The sequence below is a fragment of the Fistularia commersonii genome, chromosome 36, assembly GCF_037954325.1.
Source record: "Fistularia commersonii isolate RoL2024-O1a breed Wild chromosome 36, RoL_Fcom_v1.0, whole genome shotgun sequence".
NCBI lineage: Eukaryota > Metazoa > Chordata > Actinopteri > Syngnathiformes > Fistulariidae > Fistularia > Fistularia commersonii.
The window spans coordinates 6,917,872-6,938,306 of NC_141319.1; the positions used below are offsets into that span (position 1 = coordinate 6,917,872).

The 20,435-nt window shown below is 50.4% G+C and overlaps 1 protein-coding gene across 1 annotated transcript; it reads right to left on the minus strand.

The window, feature by feature from the left end:
- Positions 1–1,478: 1,478 nt before the first annotated feature.
- Positions 1,479–20,096, minus strand: znf292b (zinc finger protein 292b). Its single transcript, XM_086143445.1, has 8 exons — positions 19,932–20,096; positions 17,811–17,965; positions 16,523–16,601; positions 15,948–16,083; positions 13,215–13,417; positions 12,975–13,111; positions 11,193–11,334; positions 1,479–8,945 (listed from the first exon to the last, which is right to left on the minus strand). Exons 1-8 carry the CDS (start codon positions 20,094–20,096, stop codon positions 2,154–2,156), a joined length of 7,809 nt encoding a protein of 2,602 aa, XP_085999571.1. The 3' UTR covers positions 1,479–2,153.
- Between the last annotated feature and the right edge of the window lie 339 nt (positions 20,097–20,435).

The following is a 20,435-nucleotide window of genomic DNA, read 5'->3' on the forward strand; positions in this document are numbered from 1 at the left end:
GCCCCTGCAGGTGGACTCAGGTCCTTCCCTTCCGCCAGGAGCCTCAGGAGAAAGACCACGGCGAAACCGGCCTGGTCCTGATCGGTGGGGCGTCGGCCCTGGCGGAGACGCTTTGGAGGTTTCTGTTTGATCGATTGATTGATGGACAGCCAGCTGATGATGTCACATGACATGCCGGGGTGGAGACAACGGTGTTGGACACCAGAACCAGAGATGGACAAGAGGCCGAAAGGGTCACCGGTCAATCACAGAGACCTCCATCCATTCCTGTCTCACCTGCTGATTTTAATAACAAGGGAGGCAGACAGAGAATCCTGGAAGGAAAACATGGATGCGAAAAGATCTACAGAAGACCAAGAGGGTCCCAATTCTGCAAACGTGTGCAGGAGTCAGTTGGACTGCAGGGGGCGCCAGGAGGCCACGGTCTCCAGCCTGGCCTCACCTTGGGTTATTATTGGCAGCTACATTCTTTTCCCACTGTTTTAAGTTTGTGGGCCAACTGAGGCGACCTTCTACAAGCCTGAAGATACCGAGAACCAGAACCCAACACCGTGGATCATCGCAGATCATAAGGATGGTGTTAGGCTACATTTTGTCCTGCAATGAAGTTTTATGGCCATCGCGAACTTTGCGGGGCCTCTGAAAATTCAATGAGTGATAAAACAAGCAACGAGTTCGGTCTAAGGCAATATGCGGACACCAGAACATCTCTAGGGGCAGCGGCAATCGTATGGCTCGGTGAAGGGGAGCGCTTAGTCCTAAGGAGAAGGACAACCAGAAGAGGGCTGAAGCACAGGGGTCAAGATAGGGAGGGTCAGAATAAGATGAGGAATCCAGAGAGCATACAACTCTTGCTCCCATGGAGACCTCATGGAAAGGCAACAAGAGCAGGGATGGAGTGGATATACACTGCTCAAAAAAATAAAGGGAACACTTCAAAAACACATCCTAGATCTAAATGAATGAAATATTCTTATGAAATACTTTGCTCTTTACACAGTTGAATGTGCTGACAACAAAATCACACAAAAATGATCCATGGAAATCAATTGTATCAACCCACGGAGGTCTGGATTAGGAATCACGCTCAATATTAAAGTGTAAAAACAAACTCCAGGCTGATCCAACTTTGATGTAATGTCCTTAAAACAAGTCCAAATGAATGTGTGTTGCTTCCTGAGTGGACACTATGATTTCACACAAGTGTGATTGACTTGGAGTTACATTGTGTTGTTCAAGTGTTCCCTTTATTTTTTTGAGCAGTATATATCGAGCTTCTTCTGATGCTTCCATCGGTGATCCCCAAAAGAGGGCACGTTTCTGCAGTAGGAACATTTAATTGGTCAAAACGACATCCATCCCTGAGCCCCTCCGTCCTCACACGACTACTTCTCTTCCTTGTTTTTAGCCACCGCAGGCTAACAAGCTAGCACACCTACGGTTTGTTTGGATTAAGACACGGGTCGAGGGTCAGCAGGTCGTACACATTAGTCTTTTAATGACAACATGGATGTGCATTTCAGACAAAAAAAAAAAAAAAAAAAAAAAAAAAAGTCCCTGTCTCCAATCCCGTCGCACCACCTCGGGGCCGACTTTCAACGTCGACCGGTGGGCGGTCAAATAAATAGAGAGGTCAAAGTGATTGTAGAAAATCGGGTCACTTAATAATGATAAGACTGCTGGTGGCAGCTGGGCGGGGGGGCGGCGGGGGGTCAAACTATGTACGCGACACACGATAATCAACATCTTCAAATCACAAACTACGCACGACACGATTCATTTCAAAAGTCCGTTCGTCTGCGAGTCCCACAGGGATGATTGAGTCGCAAGAAGCTGAGATCTTTTCGGGGTTTTCATTGCTCAGTTAAATTTTCAGCTGTGTGTATTGCATAAATAAAAACATGCTATACACTTTTTATATATATATGTATATATATATATTTATGTATGTATATGTAAAAACCACAAATTTTACAGACGTATTCACATGTTTCTAAATATTTTCTTCCTCCAATCACTGCATTTGTAAAAAATAAAATAAAATAAAAATAAAAAATAACCGGTCTGCAGCAGATTCGACTCCAGATTCTACGCCTGAGATCCTGCTCACGAAAAAAAAAAAAAAAAAAAAAAAAGATGAATTACAAAAGAAATTAAATATTTTTATCCAATACCACTTTGGGCCGCATGTCCTGGAGCTGCTTCAGCATCACGTCGGTGACCCCTGAGAAGGCCCTGTCGATCACCACTTTCACTCTACCCAGCGACTTGAGCTTCTGCCGGTTGCTGAATCGGACGCAGGTGTCTTTGGCGGACGGGCAGGACGGCCTCCGGTGAGCGTTGGCGCCCTCCACGCCCCTCCTGGACAAGGGAACGTGGGCTTTGGAGGACTGCTCCAGGAACTTGAGGAAGGACATTTCGAAGCCCATGGGTTTGAAGGTGGCCAGCGGGGAACTCGGCGCCAGCGTCTCGGACGCGTCCTCCTGCAGCATCGCCGGGCAGGACGAGTCCGATTCGTCCTCCCGGATGTAAACCATGCCGGTCTTGGAGCCGCGCTGGACCTTCTTGGGCTTGTTCATGTTGTCCGCCGCCTTGCGAGGGCGACCCCGCTTGCGCTTCACCACCACGGAGCCGTCCGAGCTCTCTTCGTTGGACAGCTTGGTTTCGAAAAAGGCGGCGGGGCTCGCGGGAAGGGTCCTCTTGCGGAGGACCGGCTTGGAGTAACCGTTGTCGTCGACGCCGTCCAGACCGGCGTCCTCGGGGAACTCCGCGTCCGACAGGTCCGAGGCGTTGTCGGACTTGGAGTCGTCGCTTCGCACGGAGCGGCACCTTTGCCTGGAGACCTTCTTGCAGAATATGAAGCAGCTCCTCTGCTGCTCCAGGTACTTCTCCGAGAGTCCGTGGCCCATGTAGTGCTTCAGTATGCTCCTCTCCGACTTCATGACCGACTCGCAGCCCTTGATCATGCAGGGGTACTGGAGGGGGAAACTCCTCGTGCACATCGCCGCCGCCTCCCCTTTGGATTTCAAGGAGGGCTTCCCGTACTTAGTCCAGTGGTGGGTCGTCTTGCCCGCCTTCTTGTTGTCCGTTTTCCTCGGCGGCACCTTCTTGTTGGTCTCGATGTTTTCTTTCCCGTTGCTCGTCTTGCTGATCTGGTAATGCGGAGTCTTCGAGTTCTGTTTGGTGCCGTCGTCTTTCATCACCTGGTTCTTGGACACTTTGGGCTGGTATAACTCCTGGTGCTTTTTCATGGCGTGCCGGATCATGTTGGACTTTGTGGTGTACCAGCGGTCGCAGCCTTCGATTTCACATTTGAACAAGCCGTTGATGGGCTCGGGATTGTCCAGCTTTACGTCTTTATGCCATTCTTTCACGTGCCCTACGTACTTCCAGAAATCGGTAAAGGCCACGGCGCACCCCTGGTGCCCGCAGGAGAACTTGCCCAGCATCATGCCGGACAGGAGGCCGCCGACTTTCTCGAGGCTGAACTCGTGGAGCTGAAGGTAGTGCTGCAGGAGGTTGGGGACGTCTTGGAAAACCCGCGAGCAGTCCTTGACCTGGCATCGGAACTCGGTGATCTGGGGCAGCTCCGCCTCGGGGCCGAACTCCTCCCGGTCGCTCGCGTCCTCGGGCTCCTCGCCGTGCTCCTGGTCTTTGTTCACCTCCAGGGCCGACAGGGCCGACTGGTGAACGGCCCGGTAGTGGAGGATGAGATTGTGCTGGATGGTGAAAGCCGCCACGCACCCTTGGTGAACACAGCGGTAGGGCTTGTACGGACTCGTGGCATCGTCCAATTTGGGCTTCTTGTCCTTGGGCTTCTTGGCCACGTCGAAGTGGGGCTTGGCTACCGCCTGCCGGTTGGCGCCGAACGGTCTGTCCGGAGAGAAGGGACCGTTCATCAGCGGGTGGCCGGATAGCACCTCGGCCAGAGACGCCGACATTTTAGCCAAGTGGGTTCCCGCCTGCGGACCGCTTGGGTACTGGGTGGGCATTTTGGGGGTGGCTTCCCTCTGCCCGTGTGGCCACTGCTCGCTCGCCGCTCGCCCTCGGTCGGCCTGGAGGGCCGCCACGGAAGTCTGGGCCTGTCCGTGTTCGGCGAACGTGGCGCCGGGGTTCGTTCGCATCGGAGGAACTGCGCCGCAGCGGCTATCCTGGAATTTGTGGTCGGCCGCGGCGGCGTTGGTCCGCGGCTCGAACACCTGGGGCGGGTATTCCTGTTTGAACTCGTCCCGGAGGGGATACGCGTGCGCCGCGGCGTCCATGGGAGCGCGAGTCGAGCCGGCCTTCAGAGCTTGGTTATCGCCGCCGGGCTGGTTCTGAAGGGCGGCGGTCGCGGCGGCTTTGGCGAGCCTGCGTTTGGTGTCCAGATCGATGATTTCCTCGTCCGACAGTCGGTGGAAGGACACGTAGTGGGTCCGGAGGTTCGAGTTGCGGGTGTATCGCTTACTGCATTTCTGACATTTGTAAGGGGCGTACTGGCCGTATCGCTTCTTGACCACGTTCACCATGTCCAGCGTGTAGTTGTGAGCTTTGGAGAGGTGCCTCCACAGCGAGTCGCTCGACATGGAGCTGAAGGTGCAGTTCTCGCACGCGAAGGGCTTGACGAAGAACGACATGGCCTGGCTGTTCAAACTATTCCTCTCCGCCGGATCTTGGCCGTTCGCCTGGGCGCCGTTTTGGTCGCTTTCGCACGACGACATCTGCTCGGCCATCTCCCGGACCAAGTCCAGCCTTTCGAACGCGCCCTGGATCTCCGTCATCCACTGCAGCTGCCTGACCGACAAGGGCGACGGCTCGGGGTCGGCGTCGTTCGGCGAGACGCCCGCCGGGCTCGCCGCCTCCTTCGGCGGGCCGGAGGCCTCTCTGTAACCCGAGAAGCTCCGCGTGCACGGCCGGCGCTCAAAGTCATCGGGTCCCGGGATCACGGCGGGGTTCTCCTGGCCATGGCGAGCCGAGGAGGCCTTGGCGTCCTGCGGCGTCCGATCGGCGCCCGGGTTTTCCGAGGGACTGCACATGGGAACGAAGGACATGGGGCTCTTGGAATTGGCACTGGAGTCGGAGCTGTTCGAGAGACAAAAACTGTTCCTGCGCTGAAAGTCGCCCGCCAGGATCTGCTCGCGCAGTCTCTTTTTGACGTCGTGCTCGCCGCTTTTCCGTTCCATCTCCGCCTGCTTCGCCGCCGCCGCGGGACTGAGCGGGTTACCCGGCAACAGCGGCTGCTCCAGCAGGGCGGAGTCCGTGCCCGGCGTGTGGCTACTCGACTCCGAGTGATACCCTTCGCTGAGGATTTCCCTCGAAGGCACGCGGTTCGAGTGGCCGCCGCCTCCGGTGCAGCCCGGAGGGGTTTCCGTGAGGATCTGGGAGAGCAGCGGCTCGTGGAACTCGCTCTGGCCAAAGGCGTCCATGCTCGGCGGCGGATAATGAGGCGTGCCGTACGCGCTGTCCGCCCGCTTGGTCTGGACGTTCTCCGTGTGCCGTATGACCGAGTTGCCCGGGAGGCGCTCGGAGGCGGCGTAGGGGACGCCCGGGTTTTGGAACAACGGCTGGGGCGCCGGGGAGTGCGCGAAAAGATCGGACATGTTGGATTCGGCCATGATTTGTTTGAGAATGTTGTCGTTGGAATCGCCTTTTTCGTACATGGGCATACCGTCGTGGGCGTAATTCGCGGCGGGGTAAATTTTGGCAGGGGGTGAACCGCTGATGACCGACGGATGAGGCTTCTCGTGATATTTCGGCTCCAGATTGTACGACAGGGATAGGTCGCCGGGGATGATCGTCTGCTCCGAATTGAGGAGGTCGAGGAACGACGTGGGCAGCTCCGAGTTCAACTCCGCTTCCTCGAAGGGCTTGCAAATCGAGCGCTTGGACAAATGGCCGCCGAGGGATTTGGGACTATCGAACTGTCTGTAGCACCTGCGACACAGGAACTTGCCGTCCTTCAGAATGGCCGGGCACTTCACCCTCTTGTTCCTTCTGGCTCTCTTGAGGTCTTCGGCCGGCTCGTCGCAGAGGATATGGCCGTTTTGGGTCATGGCCTTTTGACATTCGTGCTCCGGCGAGGGAAAACTGGAGTGCATGGGCATTTGCATGGCGTTCTCCGGCGTTCCGGGACCCGCCAGCGAGAGGAGGCCGTCCGCCTGGTCCAGCGCCTCCTTTGGGTTGTCCATGTAGGGGGTCAAACCCGACGGGTGCCTCTGCTCCACCAGCGGCGAATGCAGGGGTTGCGGCGCTCTGCCGACGGGCCGCGGGCCGAGCATGGAGCACGACGGGACGCACGGCGGGAGCGCCACGCCGCCGGGGTCGACGTGGGGCAACCCTTGCATGCTAGACGGATAGACCTGCTGGGAGGAGCCGCAGTTGTCCATCTCGTCGCCGCCGGGGACGGCGTGCCAGTTCTGACCGCCGGCGGCGACGACGTGGGGCTGCGAGCTGATCAAATTCGGATCCCTTCCCAGCTGAGTGAGGACGATCGGGTTCACGTTGTCCATCAGCGCCGACGGGTTGTGGCCGTGGGACAACGAGGAATGGGACGGCGGCGCCGGGTAGTTCGGGCTCGAAGCCACGTTGCTGTAAGGAGGCGACTGGATCACGTTCTGCCTCTGCACGCCGTGAACCGGCAGCCTGGCGCCTTGGAGGTTCTGGGGCGGGATAAAGGAATTGGGATTCATCAGAGTGGGCGTCCTAGGTGCCGGGGCGTAGGTCACCTTGATCTTGTTGCGCGCGCCCTTCCACTGTTCGTAGAAATCCGTGTGAACGGCTTTCATGTGCTTGGTGACGTTCTTGTAGGAGCTGTAGGTCTTGATGCACGTTTCGAAAGCGCAGTGGAAGCGCTCCCGCATCACGGCGGGCGGCGTCGCGTTGGCGCCCGCCGAGGGCGACGCGCAGCTCTCCATCTTGATGCCGTGCACGGACTGCGGGGGCGCCGTCGGAGGGAGGGGTTGGGACATCGCCGGTTCGAGGGAGTTGGGCGGAGGCGCTACGGGTAACATGTTGCTATTGCACGCCGGGCCGAGCTGGCCCTGCATCGCTAGGCTACACTCGGGCTTGTTATAACCCGCGGATCCCGGATTGACGTTGCCGGGGTACATCTGGGGCTGGTCTTGCAGGGCGTTGAGGTGACAGCCGTGGGACATGTCGACGTAATCGGCTTGGAACGCAGGCGCTAACTGGGGGGGTCTCATGTAATCGTAGGACCGGCGCCCCGAGCCCTCCCCGCAGCCGTCGGGCTTGGGCGGATGGGAGTCGGCGCGCTGGATGACGGAATGGGACGAGCCCTGCTTGGGACTGCCGGCGCCCTGCGGTTCGTGTTTGATGCCGCGCTGCGGAAAGACCTCCCCGCCGGCCGGGGGAGATTTCAGGAAACCCTCGACGGACCGGCGCGTCGTCCCGTGGTCCGGCTCGATGTCGGGGTCGGCGTTTTCTTGGTAACCTTCCTGTTTGAGGTGACCGGTGAGCATCTGCTCGATGAGCGACGTGCCGGGCCGCGCGGCCCGGTCGGCCTCTTCGGGCGACAGGTCGTCTTCCTGGGCGTCGCACTGCTCCTGGTGAAGGTCCAGCTGCTGCTGCGAGCGGAACGCCTTCCCGCAGTCGGCGACCTTGCAAGTGAAGGTCTTGTAATGTTGCGCTTCGTGCTCGTACAGTTTAAAGGCTTCGCAGAATACTTTGCCGCAGTTGGGAAACATGCAGCGCGCCTTGAAAACGGAGTGGGTCTTCCTGTGCAAAAGGAGTTCAGTGTTGGACAGGAAGCTGGCTCTGCAGTTCAGCTGTATGCAGATGTAAGGCTTCACCCCGCAGTGGACCTGCAGGTGATCGTTGAGGTGATTGACGCTGACAAAGTGGCGCCGGCAGTACTGGCAGACCACCTTCTTCCTCTGCATCTCCAGGAAGGTCTTGGCCTCCTCGTCGTCCCCGTGGGATTTGGCGTGCGCGATGAGGTTTTTGAAGTACTTGAAGCTGCGCCGGCATTTCTCCACGGGGCAAACGTTGTCCTCGCCGCCCTGTGGCTTGTAGCTACTCACCTGGGCCGAGCCGCCGTGCGGGAGGCCCTCCGTGTGGTCGGACGAGCCGCCGTTCTCGCTGAGCTTGTTCTCCGTCTTGGACTTCAACGCGGCGATGACCGGCGCCGCCGTCTTGGGGTTGGACAGCTGCCGGTGCGTCTTCATGGCGTTGAGCCGCTCCTTGCAGGACTCCTTGACGTGGACGGTGACGTGCGGGAGCAGGGTTTCTTTCGACGGGAAGGTCTTGGCGCAGATGGGGCAGCTGTACTCGCCGCCGCTCAGGTGGGTCTGGGCGTGTCGGACGATCCTGTGACCCAGGAACTCCTTGTCGCACAGCACGCAGTACTGCATGTAGGCCTGCCAGTTCCTGAAGCGGTTGGAGATGAAGCCCTTCTCCCGCATCTTCTTCATTTCCCGGTTCTTCTGCTTCCGGTCGGTGACGTCCTTCAGCTCGTACGTGCCGCTGATCAAATGCTCCGGGATGTTGCTCAGGCCGGCGTGGCTGAAGAAGTCGTCGTCCTCCTCCTCGTCCTCGGGGTCCTCCGTGTCGTTCAGCAGGTCGATGGACGACACGATGGAGGCCTCCTCCCCCATCAGCGCCAGGCAATTCCGCTTCAGGGTCTTCCAGTCCCAGAACTCCGGGTCGAAAGGCCACTGCGTCTTGAAAACCAGCAGGAGCTCGCAGCGCAGGGAGTTGGGCACCGGCGCGTTCTCCTCCTCCAGCTTCTGATCCGGCTCGTTGTAGAGCGTCTCCACCGCGTAGTAGGAATCCACCGTGGGGTCCAGCAGGAACTCGGTGAGCTGGCAGGCGCGCTTGACCTCCAGGTCGTTCGGGAGCAGGCAGGAGATGGTTTTGCACACCGTGGCCTTGGTGCTGCCGTCGCTGGACTCCATCTGCAAGGCCCTGATGCACATCTCGATGCACAGCGGCAACCCGGAGCTGTCGATCTGAGAAGATAAAAAATATAAAGGAATAAAAAAAACACATCAGAGAGGAAACAGAAGTGGTAACAACCAGTGCTTATTTTCTGTCTACAAAATTATTCTACGCACACCTCTGCATGACATTGTATTCTCATACAACGTAAAAAAAAAAAGAAATATAGATCAACTTGCAACAATGAACTGAACTTTATTGACATTGTTTTTGAGTCTCTAACAGAAAAGATTAAAAGTGCATCAAATTCAATCTTCATTTAAACCTGAAACATTTTTTTGATCAAACGAAGCGTTCGATATTAAAAAAAATTAAATAATAATAAAAAAAACAATACATTCAAATTGATCAGCAAAATTTCAGCTCATTGCAGCCATTAATCATAACTCATTTTGATTAAAAAAAAAAAAAAAAAAACCTGCACAAATTGTTTTTATTCATTTTTGTTTTGCCAAGTAATTTTTTTTTCATATATTGTGTTCCTGAGTTAATGTTGCTGATCAATTTGAATTTATTTTGTATTGATTTTATTTCATTTCATTTTTTCGTGTCAAATGGTTCGGTCAACCAAAAAAACGTATAATTTAAATAAGGATTTAATTTATTTATTTATTTATTTTTTTTTTTAATTTTAGGCAAATTGATGCACTTTAAATCTTTTCTGTTAAAGACTTCACTGTGGGGGACGAGGAAGGACCGCTGGGTTTACTGTGTCTAAAAATGTTGTCAGTGGACAGCAAGAAGCCAAATAAATCAAAAACATTGATTTCAGCGGAAAACGTGCCAAATTTGCCAACAAATTTTGTTGCAAGTTGATCTATATTTCTTTCTTTGTTTCTTTTCTTTTAATAGCATACAAAGTTGTGCAAAGGTGTCTTAGTTTTCTTCTCCTTTGGGCTTTTCCCTTCAGCGAATCAATCTTCTCCATCTAACCCCATTCTCTGGATCCTCCTCTCTCACCAAATACCTTCATGTCCTCTCTCACTACGTCCATTAATCTTCTCTTTGGTCCTCCTCTAGACCTCCTGCCTGGCAGCTCCACCTTCAGCAACCTTCTACCCAGATCTTCACCACGGTTCGGACATGTACAGAGCTCATATCCACTCCGAGTCATCATCTTGTCTCGGTCATACAAGTCCTGCACCCCTGTGACAAAGTCTTCCTTTCCTGTGGGCTTTTTCCTTCAGGGGTCACCACAGCGAATCAACCTTCTCTGATCCCTGATGAAGCCCCCCCACCCCACCTTGAACTTCTCTGTTACCCCTACAGCACACCTCATCACTGTCTCACAGCAAGCATACATGTCCTGCACCAGTCTAACATACTTCTCAGCCACTGCCTCATAAAGGACTAGAGTTCCCCTCTTGGCACCCTGTCATATGCTTTTTCTAGGTCTTCAAAAACGCAGTGCAGCTCCCTCTGGCCTTCTCCGTACTTTTTATTAGAAAAGAAAACTCAGAGAGCTGCAAAACCCTTCTGACATCTAAAATGAAGATCACACTGCATGCATCTTTTTACTCTAAACCTGTCTTGCCTTGCATTGATCAAATCACTAAACTTGGGATTTCTGCATGCAGTAAAAACATTTTTGAAGTCAGGGAGAAAAAAAAAATTAAAACGCCGAGTTGAAGGGTTGATTTCAAATAAAATACTCTAGGTCTGAGTCCTCCTTGTATTTAGGGAATAAAAGGTTGAGTTTGATGCAGGGCGGCCGTGCAGTCAGCTGTCACCGCAAATCAAAAAAAAAAGGAACATTTCAATGAACAGTACAAAATAGAGATTTGAGAATAAAATTGCCAAAACAAAGTATGAATGTAATTTTTGCTCCTGAACTTTGGTTGTCTATTCTCAACCTTTATTTCCCCCATTCTGTTGTCTATTATGTTGTTGTTCACTCTGCTGCCTATTGATTGGTATATGTCTTTTGCTATCTTTTAACTGTCTTCTAATTGTCTCTCTATTTATATTTCTATTCATATTTATTGACTCTATAACTGCTGTGACAAAAGAATTTCCCCTATGGGGATCAATAAAGTTTATCTTATCTGACCTCACCATCAGGGCTGTGGTGCATATTTTGAGCGACAACAAATGAAACATCTTTTATTTTTATGTTACAACAACGCTGTAATCTGCGAGTTAATAATAAAAATAATAATAAAAAAATAAATAAAATGAAATCATTTAACGGCCTTTTCTGAATCCCTTTTTTTTCTTCATTTATTTAAAAAAAAAAAAAAAAAAAAGGATTTACCCACCTCAGACTGGATGACCTTGATGAGGAACAGGATGTGGTACACCGTCTTGGACAGCCCGTACATCTGCCGACACTTGTCCAGAAAGGCCTGCTCCGACGGCTCCATCCGCTTCAGCAGCTTGCTCCAAAACAGAGTCAGCTCCCTGGTTCCAGGGGGAAAAATTAAAAAAAATAAAACGCTCGCCGTCAAATCGTGTCAAATCCATTTAACGCCTCCAAAATTCTCCTATTTTCCCATGTGGCCATGCATTCACTTGCACTTGCAACTTTAGCACAGCATAAAGCCTTGACATTTCAAACTGCAAGACTTTTTGCACAGCCTACATTCAGATTGGCAACAGGTAGGTAACACACACAGACCTACACACCTACACACCTACACACACACACACACACACACCTACACACACACACACACAATTAGTTTCACGACAGCTTGACGCCATTTTTGGTAGATTGTGATAAATCGGTTTTGCTCTTCATCAACTTGCAGCCACTCAGCTAAGGTTGCATCACTGTAACCAAAAAGATAGTGTGTGTGTGTGTGTGTGTGTGTGTGTGTGTGTGTGTGTGTGTGTGTGTGTGTGTGTGTAGCAGAATCACTGTAACCCCCCCATGTGACCATGTTTTTTTCTTCTTGTTTTAATATAAATCTGCTTGGAAGATAAAATGTGTTTCCTATTGATTTGGTGAACATTGCCCTGAATTAGAGTGTGTGTAAGTGTGTGTGTGTGTGTGTGTGTGTGTGTGGTCTCCCGAGTTACATTGTGTTGTTGAAGTGTCCCCTTTATTCCTTGGAGTGGGATATTTATATTTATTGATACTATAACTGTTACGCTGCTGTGACAAAAGAATTTCCCCTGTGGGGATCAATGAAATAAACCTTATCAAATTAAATTTCACCATCAAAATGAATTGAAATGCTATGAATCTGGTTTTGTTACAAATGGGCTCTATAACAATTAATGTATGAAAAATAATCAAGCATAGACAAGGATGCTGGAGTTGTTGATGTATAATATTTTAGTTCGCACATTTTTAAAATCTTATTTAAAGTTTGAAGATTATGGCCGTCTTGTAGCATCTGAATAAAACATGTTCAAATATTTTTGTCGCAGATAAACAACTGCAAGCGGATAATTTACCTTTTTTTTTCCAACAAATAAAAGAAGGATTCAAATAGACATTGTGCATTTTGCTCAAAAGTAACCAAACGTTTTTTTCTTGGGAGTTCAAAATGTTTGGTTGCATACAGAAATGTCATTTTGTTTTCTTCGCAGTTGTTTATTGATTTTATTTGATTTAAAAAAAAAAATCAATGAACATGCAAAAAACAAACAAAAAAAAAAAAAACGTTATATTTGGGGAGCGGACGTATCACATTCACCGCCCGCTTGTTTTGCCGTGATAAGGGGTTAGCATGTTAGCATTAGCATGTTAGCATGTAACCGCCACACAATTCTTGTTATTTAGCGGGCATGGGCAGAGCACGTGCGCGAGTACCGTCAATACCGCGATTGGCTGCGAAGCGTAATTGCATCCTATCGTATGATTGGCTGGACACCTGTCACTCACAGGGTTACGCGGCAAAATGATACAGAAAAGTTATATATCGAATTCATTTGCAGAGCGCTAACCGCGCAGGATCGGTTTTCTTGTGCTAGCAGTGCAGCTTAGAGGGAACATTGGTTGGGGTTAAGGTTGGTTAAGGTTAAGGCTGGCAAGGTGATGCAAGGTTCTTCTGTATCCTAAACGGTCGGGCCGGGTTTTGTCGGCCCCTTACCAAGCGCAGTAGGAATCCCCTTGGAGGAGCTGCCGCGTCAGGAAGGCCGAGCACAGGCCGAACGCCGCGCTCTCGTCGCCGTCCGACTCCAGGTTGCAAATCATCTCCAAAGCGTCGCGGCAGTCCTCCTTGGACAGCTACACACACACACACACACACACACACACACGGGAGGCCTTCATTATAACCCCGCTTTACGGTAAACCAAGAAAAACAGTTGTGGGTCGACGCGCCGCTCACCGCGTCCATGATTTGCTCCCGGTCTGAGGTAGCGCAGAGGCACACCAGATACATCTGCTTGAAGGACGCCTTCTCCTGGAAGGCGGGACACTCCGAGCACGTCCTGGCCAGCGGCACGGCCTTCTCCGGCTTCCTGTCCTTCATCAGCTGCTTCACCCTCATCTCCAGGAGGACCCGGCCCTCCTGCGCCAGGAACTCGCCCACTGACAACCAGAACAAAGAGAATATTTAATAACGAAACCCCGGCCCAGAAACCAGAGACCAACAAAATAAATAAAATAAAACAGACGGCGATACCGAGTCAATTAAACGGACGACACGCCGAGCGCTGCAAGACCCCCCTCGGCTCACTACGCTTTTAAAAAGACAGACTAAAAGATTCATGTTCTGCGGATTGATTTATGAGAACAAAAAAAAAAAAAAAAGAAAGTGAAACCCATTCTTCTTTTAATGAATCCGCAAAACAAGGGGGGGAAAAAAAAAAAGGAAAACTACCATCTTCACGTTGGCATTTAAGCTCCTGATGTTTATGGAGAGTAACGATCCGCCGCGGCTGCAGCGCCGTCATCCATTTTAAAATAATGAGCTTCTTCATACAGAAACTCTCTTTCCTTCTTCTTCTTATTATCATCATCATCATCATCATCATCATCATCATCATCATCATCATCATCATCATCCCAAAATGAATCTGAATTGGAAGGTGGAGAAGAAGGAACTCCGAATCACAACTCCTCTAAACGGCCTAATAACAGGCGGGACGGAGCAAATTTTTAGTTTTTACTGTAAAGGAGATAAACAAGTAAATTATAAAAATAATAAAAAATGTAATGACGTACAATGTGACGTTTATTTTGAGCGTCAAAAAATAATAAATATAATTTCATTTTTATGTGTCGCGATCACGATAATCTTCCAATTTAAAACTAAAATTAAAAAAAAAAAAAAGGAACTAACACAAATAAAATACACTTCTATTAAATACTTCTATTAAATAACGTATACAAGGTCAAAAATCTTTAAATGTAATGAACCTCTCAAAAAATACATGAATTAATATTAAAAATGAATATCATAAAGCAGAATTACACCCTAAAAATATTGAGTTAAAAGAGAAAATCTGGTCACGAAGGGAAAATTTGCCATTAGAATTTATTAGAACATTGATTGGTTGCTTGTAAAAGAGGAGGTTTAATGTTTACACAGTTATTCTGGTTATTAAATCAATCTTTTTAATTTTGCCAGTTTTTTTTTGTGTGTTTTTTTTTTTTATATAAAAAAAAGGTTATTACGTATTTTCATCAAAAAGGTCATTTTGTTTACAAATTTCAAAGTGAAAAATACTTTGCAGAGTTACTTTTTCATCTTTTTCTTGCCTGTTTTTTTTTTTTAAACCCACTGTATAAAACCTCCAGATGCATGTGAGAAAAAACACAAAGATTTGATTCTTCTGAGACGATGTTTCACTGTAGCCAGTTAACGTAGCTCAGAGGGAGACATCTGTGTTTTCTGAGATCTTTGACCCACTGGTGACCCGGGAGCAGGAAAGGGGGCGCGGCGGCGGCGGCGGCGGCGGCGGCGGGAGCAAGGCTTATGCCAAACAAACTGTCTAAATCTGAGGGAACCCCAAACTGACACACTTACATCAGGAAAGCAGCGTTAGCGGTTCCCCCTTCTGCTTGAAGCTAAATGGCTAAACAAAAAAAGGCCAGTTTCCCGCGGGGTCGTGACGGCGAGCCGACGTAAAGATTAGCCGACGACTCGTTGGACGGCTGCAGGGTCGCTGTGGGTGTCGAGCTGCCGATTCAGCTGCACGCACAGCCGAGCTATACCGTGTCTCAAAGCGGCTCGGAGTGAGACGTCACACTTTCCGCACGTCTTCGGTGCACTTGTGACCCGGAGGAGGAGTTCCACTCCAGCGCCACTTTCAACAACCCGCCCGGAGCTCGGGAAGGTTTCCGACCGGCGGTTATTTTATCGGATTCCTTGGTTCGCAAGCTTTGTCGGGCACAAAATGCACTTTTCTTTAAAGTCAAGAGAAACACCGACGGACATCCCGACAAGCAAAAACTAATTTCAGAGAGATGTCGGTCACGCTACGTCACAAAAAACTAATTTCTAATAAATACAACAAGAACTATCCGTATTTTTAAACATTTCAACATGTCCTTTCTATCTTTCAGCCTTCAAATCTGCACACAACATCCGCCTAAATGTGAGCCTTTTCATTTTCCTGTGACGTTTGCAGAGTCTCATTGGAAAATGCTGCAACAAAATAAAAGGGAAACACTAAAATAACACAACCTAGATGTGAATGAATGAAATATTCTGATGAAATACTTTGTTCTTTACATGGTTGAATGTGCTGACACCAAAATGATCAATGGAAATGTAATTTATGAGCCCGTGGAGGTCTGGATTTGGAGTCACACTCCGAACAAAACCAGAAAAACACATATAATGTCCTTAAAACGAGTCAAAATGAACCAGTGTTTCTTCCTGAGTCGACACTTTGATTTCACACAAGTAATCTGAGGTGAGTTTCATATTTCCGTTTTTCGGAGCGCTCTCCCTCTGCACTGAACCGATAACTTCCGTGGGCGAGAAAACAAATAAAAGCCCGCCCACGGTGAAGAGAACGTTGCTGCCGCGAATACAAAAACCGGCCATTGATTTGTTTCTTTTTTTTTTCTTGGTGCATTTTCATATTCGGCATCGCGACACGAAACCTACCTTGTTCGGCGTCCGGCTTTTCGAAGTTCATGAGGCCTTGCAGGACCGGGTGGGCCCAGACGCCGTCATAGCGACCCAGGACGGACAGCGAGGACAGCTGGGTGATCCCGTTCTCTTTTAGCTTATCGTGGGCGAACTGAACACGACAGACCAAACACAACGTGTCAACTTTACACTGTTTCTGTAAAGTCTTTTCCCCCCCCGCGGCTAATTTATGGGTTTCTAATCGGGAAATTACGGTAGCTTCCGTCCGCCGTCGCGGTGGACAAATGTGTTTACGATAACTCTTCAGATCAGCTATTTTGCCCACACACACACACACACACACACACACACCCCTCATGAAAAAGACGAGCATTGGATGCGACTTCCTGTAGCATCTTGCTGCGTTAATATCTCGTGTTTCGACTGCGGCTGATTTCTGTACTATTTCTTTTAAAAATTGACAGCTGCGGCCTATTTAAAGTTACGCCCTGAAGTCATATTCTTTCAGGGCTTCTAATCAGCTGTTAAATATGATAATCATTAACTTGAGCGACAAGGTGACGCTTTCCATGCAGGGTTGTTTGTTTTACCTGGACACAAAACTGAAACTGCTTCCACAAGCCCTCCGGAACGTCGTCCTTCAGGGAGAGCAGGAGCTCCACGAAACTCCTGCGCGACAAACAGGTGGTCAGCAAAACGCCGCCGGCGCGCAGATCTTTGTTTCGGGGTTCACGGGCGGCAACAAAAGCAACAAAGTGCGGCACGTGGTTTGGACGGAGAGGTAAACAGGGGCCTGGCTGCGGGGGAGCCGGATGGAAACGATAGCTTGGCTGATGCATCTTTATTTCACTTTAAACACATAAACGCACAGAAAAAAAATACAGCTGATACCTTGACTTTGGGGTTTAATTCATCCCGTAAAAGCTCGTAACTCAATTAGCTTGTGTATCGCATTAAAGTTCCCTATTTGATGCTCTATCCTGAACTTACTGTCTCCACACTTGACGCTACAATGCGTTGCCGCTCCGCTTTATGTTTAAACTCCCTTTATGGACAGAGTGAAGCCGCTTCTTTGTCTAAAACCATCAAACGTCTCCTGCCTTCTCCCGGACGACGCCCTCCATCGGCGCATCTCACACTTCATCTCTTCACGGACGAGTCCGCGACCCGCACACCTCGCTCGTGTTGTGCCATGATTTTCTCCGGACTAGCTAGCGACGGCGGGACATCCCACTGTCTTTAAACTCGTCGGTGTCAAACGGTCATCCCGCTCGCTGCTGACACAAATCTGGGCTCAAATCACAAAGCAAAAGATCCCCTGAGCGACGGCTTGGATCTTGGAAAGCTGTCGACGCAGGTTCGGTCTCGACAGCGGCGTCGAACGATTGCTTTAACGGCTCCTCGCGTTCGCCCATTCGGAGCCCGGCGGGGCTTCCGGGCGCCAAACAGCCACGACACTTCCCGTGATAAATGAAGCCATGTGATCGACGCGTTTCTTTCGGGACAGGCGAAGCGAGAAGAATCGAAAAATCGGCGGGGAACGCTTAATGGGACCTGCCCAAAAGATAATTGGTTCCTTCTGAGCGCCCCGCTACCCGGCGAGCGGAGGAAACCATTCCAATCTCATTTGCCACAAACGGTCCCGTGCCGGGCGCTTCATCAAATTTCAATTATCGTTTCGGTTTTCCATAACCGCAGAGACAAGACGCTTCGGACGCGGCGGATGTTACCGCTCCGATGGCGGCGACCTTTTCCATTTACGACTCTCCAAACGGTCCGACCCTTCACTGCCGGGGACGGACTTCCGACACGTATTCCAGCTGACGCCCGGTCGATCGGAATGGAACGGCGCCTGGAGAGGCTGTTGAGGTTACTTACAGCGAGAGCCTCTCGACAACGAGCGGGACGTTCTCACACTGGAGGGAGAGGTACGGGGAGGCCTGGGCGTAACTCAGGAGGGCCACGATGTACACTTCCAGCAGCGGCAGAGGCTCCTCTTCCACCCTCCATCGGCCGGCGTACTCCACCAGGGTCTGCGGGGAGGAGAGACAATAGTCAGAGGCCTCCCGGCGTGATGGAGCAATCTTCCATGTTTGCGCTGGTAAAACATAAGCCTGCAATTTCTGCACGGCAAACAAAACCCGGGGCTACCGTCACGCCCGCGAACACCGTTCGACTGGCACAATTCCTGGGAGGCGCAGCTTTATCATGCAGCTGGTAAGAACCGCCGACCGGCTGCTAGCCAACCATGCTAGCAAAATCCACTTGGCCGGTTTATTATCTTTCTGCCTCCCGCGGCGGTTGCGTCCGCATGACACCTGAAACTTCACCTTTGACAAATAAAACACAGTGTGCGGTTTTTGGCTCGTTCGTGTTCCTTTTGTTTCCTTTTTTTTACCCCCACTTGTGTTAAACTGACACTGGAAATTACCCTGCGGAAGGAAGACAAATTGATTTTATAGGGGGATTAGGACCATTAAACCACCTATCCATCATCCACACTGCCTATCCTGCACCCTGGGTCGCTGGAGTCCGTACAACCTTTCACTTTCTTTTCTACGTCTGGGCCATTTAGGGTCTGCGATGGACCTCCAGCAGGAGTCTGGAACCCCACGCAGACACGGGGGAGAGTCCACACAAAAACGCCCACTGTTGGAATCCAAAGCTACAGAGACTGTGACGGTGGGATACTCTTTTAAGTCGAATAATACATTAAATTACATTTCTAAGTTGACGTCCAAGAGCTCACTTTGTGAGGAACACGGCCCCGTTCTGCACATTTGAATGCATTTCTCGGTAGAGATAACACAGATCTTAAATCATAATTCTCCTGCTGATATAAAAAATAGATTTCGGTGGCTGCAGGTGAAATCCCTTCGAGTCGAATCAAAGAGTGTGTTGCTCACACATCCTGGTCCCTACTCTGCAGATGTGCACATTTTTCATGCATTCGTGTCTCTGCTTCGAGCACACACTCTCTGCTCTCCTGCCACGAAACTGAAGGACACTTGATCTCACATGCACGGCGTGCCAATAACACAGAGACAGACAATGGGAGTGAGTAGGTCGATCCTGATCCGCCCTCCCGAAACGCACACACACGGCGCTTGGACACCGTCATTTCCATCTCCATCCACAAACAAGACTTTCGCGGGCAGACGATTCGGGAGGGGGGTTGCAGCTGCCGTTTGTGCACCGGGGATGTGATCAACTGTTGCGGGAAACACCCGGCGTGCCTCCCTTTGCAGATGCGTGCGTTGCATTCAGCACGTACGCCCACAAAATCCATCGCAGGAAACAAAACCCATTTTTCCGCCCGTCAAATCAAAACAGTGATTTTTGCAGATAAACGCCGAGTGGGGTAGCTTTTTGACAGGTTTTTAAAGGCGTCGGAATCTGCGGTTTCCCCGCAGCAGTGCTTGCAGAGCGGTGGGGATTCATTGTGCTGGTCGGGGCTGATCAAACAAGAGACAATCACTGACACTGTTATGGTCACATGTAGCCTAACGTTAGCAAGCTAAGCTAACTGCAGATGCACCAGGGTGGGCGATTTGCATCTGGTAGTCTTTCAAAATCCGCCAACGGGAGATGCCTCTGCACCGGAGGGATACACGGCAACCGTAAGCCGCGTCTAGTTTGTTCCGTGTCAGGGGATTTATGGTGAGATATCTCCAGAAACACCAGTTATGCGCTAGCCCTGTGCTAGCTGCCAGATGAGCCAACCGATGCTGCGGTAAAAAAAAGAACATTTTTTTCCCCCCCACAGGTCAAAATAAAAACCACCGCGCGTCTTTAACCTACGTCGGGTGCGTTGGCCGCGCTGTCCACGGATAGATGCCACCCGCCGGGAGAGAGACACGGCCCGGAGGGGGGAAAAAACCACTGATGCGGCTGTGTTATCACGGACGTACCGTTATCTTGAACGCTAGCTAGCTGGCTAGCCAGGTAGCTAGTTGGTTAGCTCGTCGGCTACACACTCGGGGGGGGGATATGACTCACCCGACAGAATTCCTGGCAGTACTCGGACGAGGACAGGGCGTCGGGACCTCCATTGTCCTTCACCACGATGTCCTGCAGGTCCTGCAGCCGCTGTCTGAGTTCTCCTATCGTTACGCCGATACTATTCCCCGGACTACGGTCCTGCTCGGCCTCCTCGTCCGCCATCTTCACACCCAGCTCCAGCGCGTACCTCCCTTGCGTGGCTACGTCATCAGTACGTAAGCGACGTCGGCAGATTTTTTTTTTAACTTTATTTATTTATCTAAAACAAAGTACATAACTTTAAATAAAAACAAAACATGTCTGATTTGTTCTCATGGTTATACGTTACTTAAAAAAAAATCGGTGTTTAAATAAAGACTCATCAATAATGATGGCATTTAAAATTTCCACCTCTCATCATGTGCCCATGATTTTCTATAGGGCCAAAAACTATTTGATTTGAAAAATTAAATCTGGACGGCTAAAATGTCAATCATTGCGATCATCTAAAAGCGTGTGACA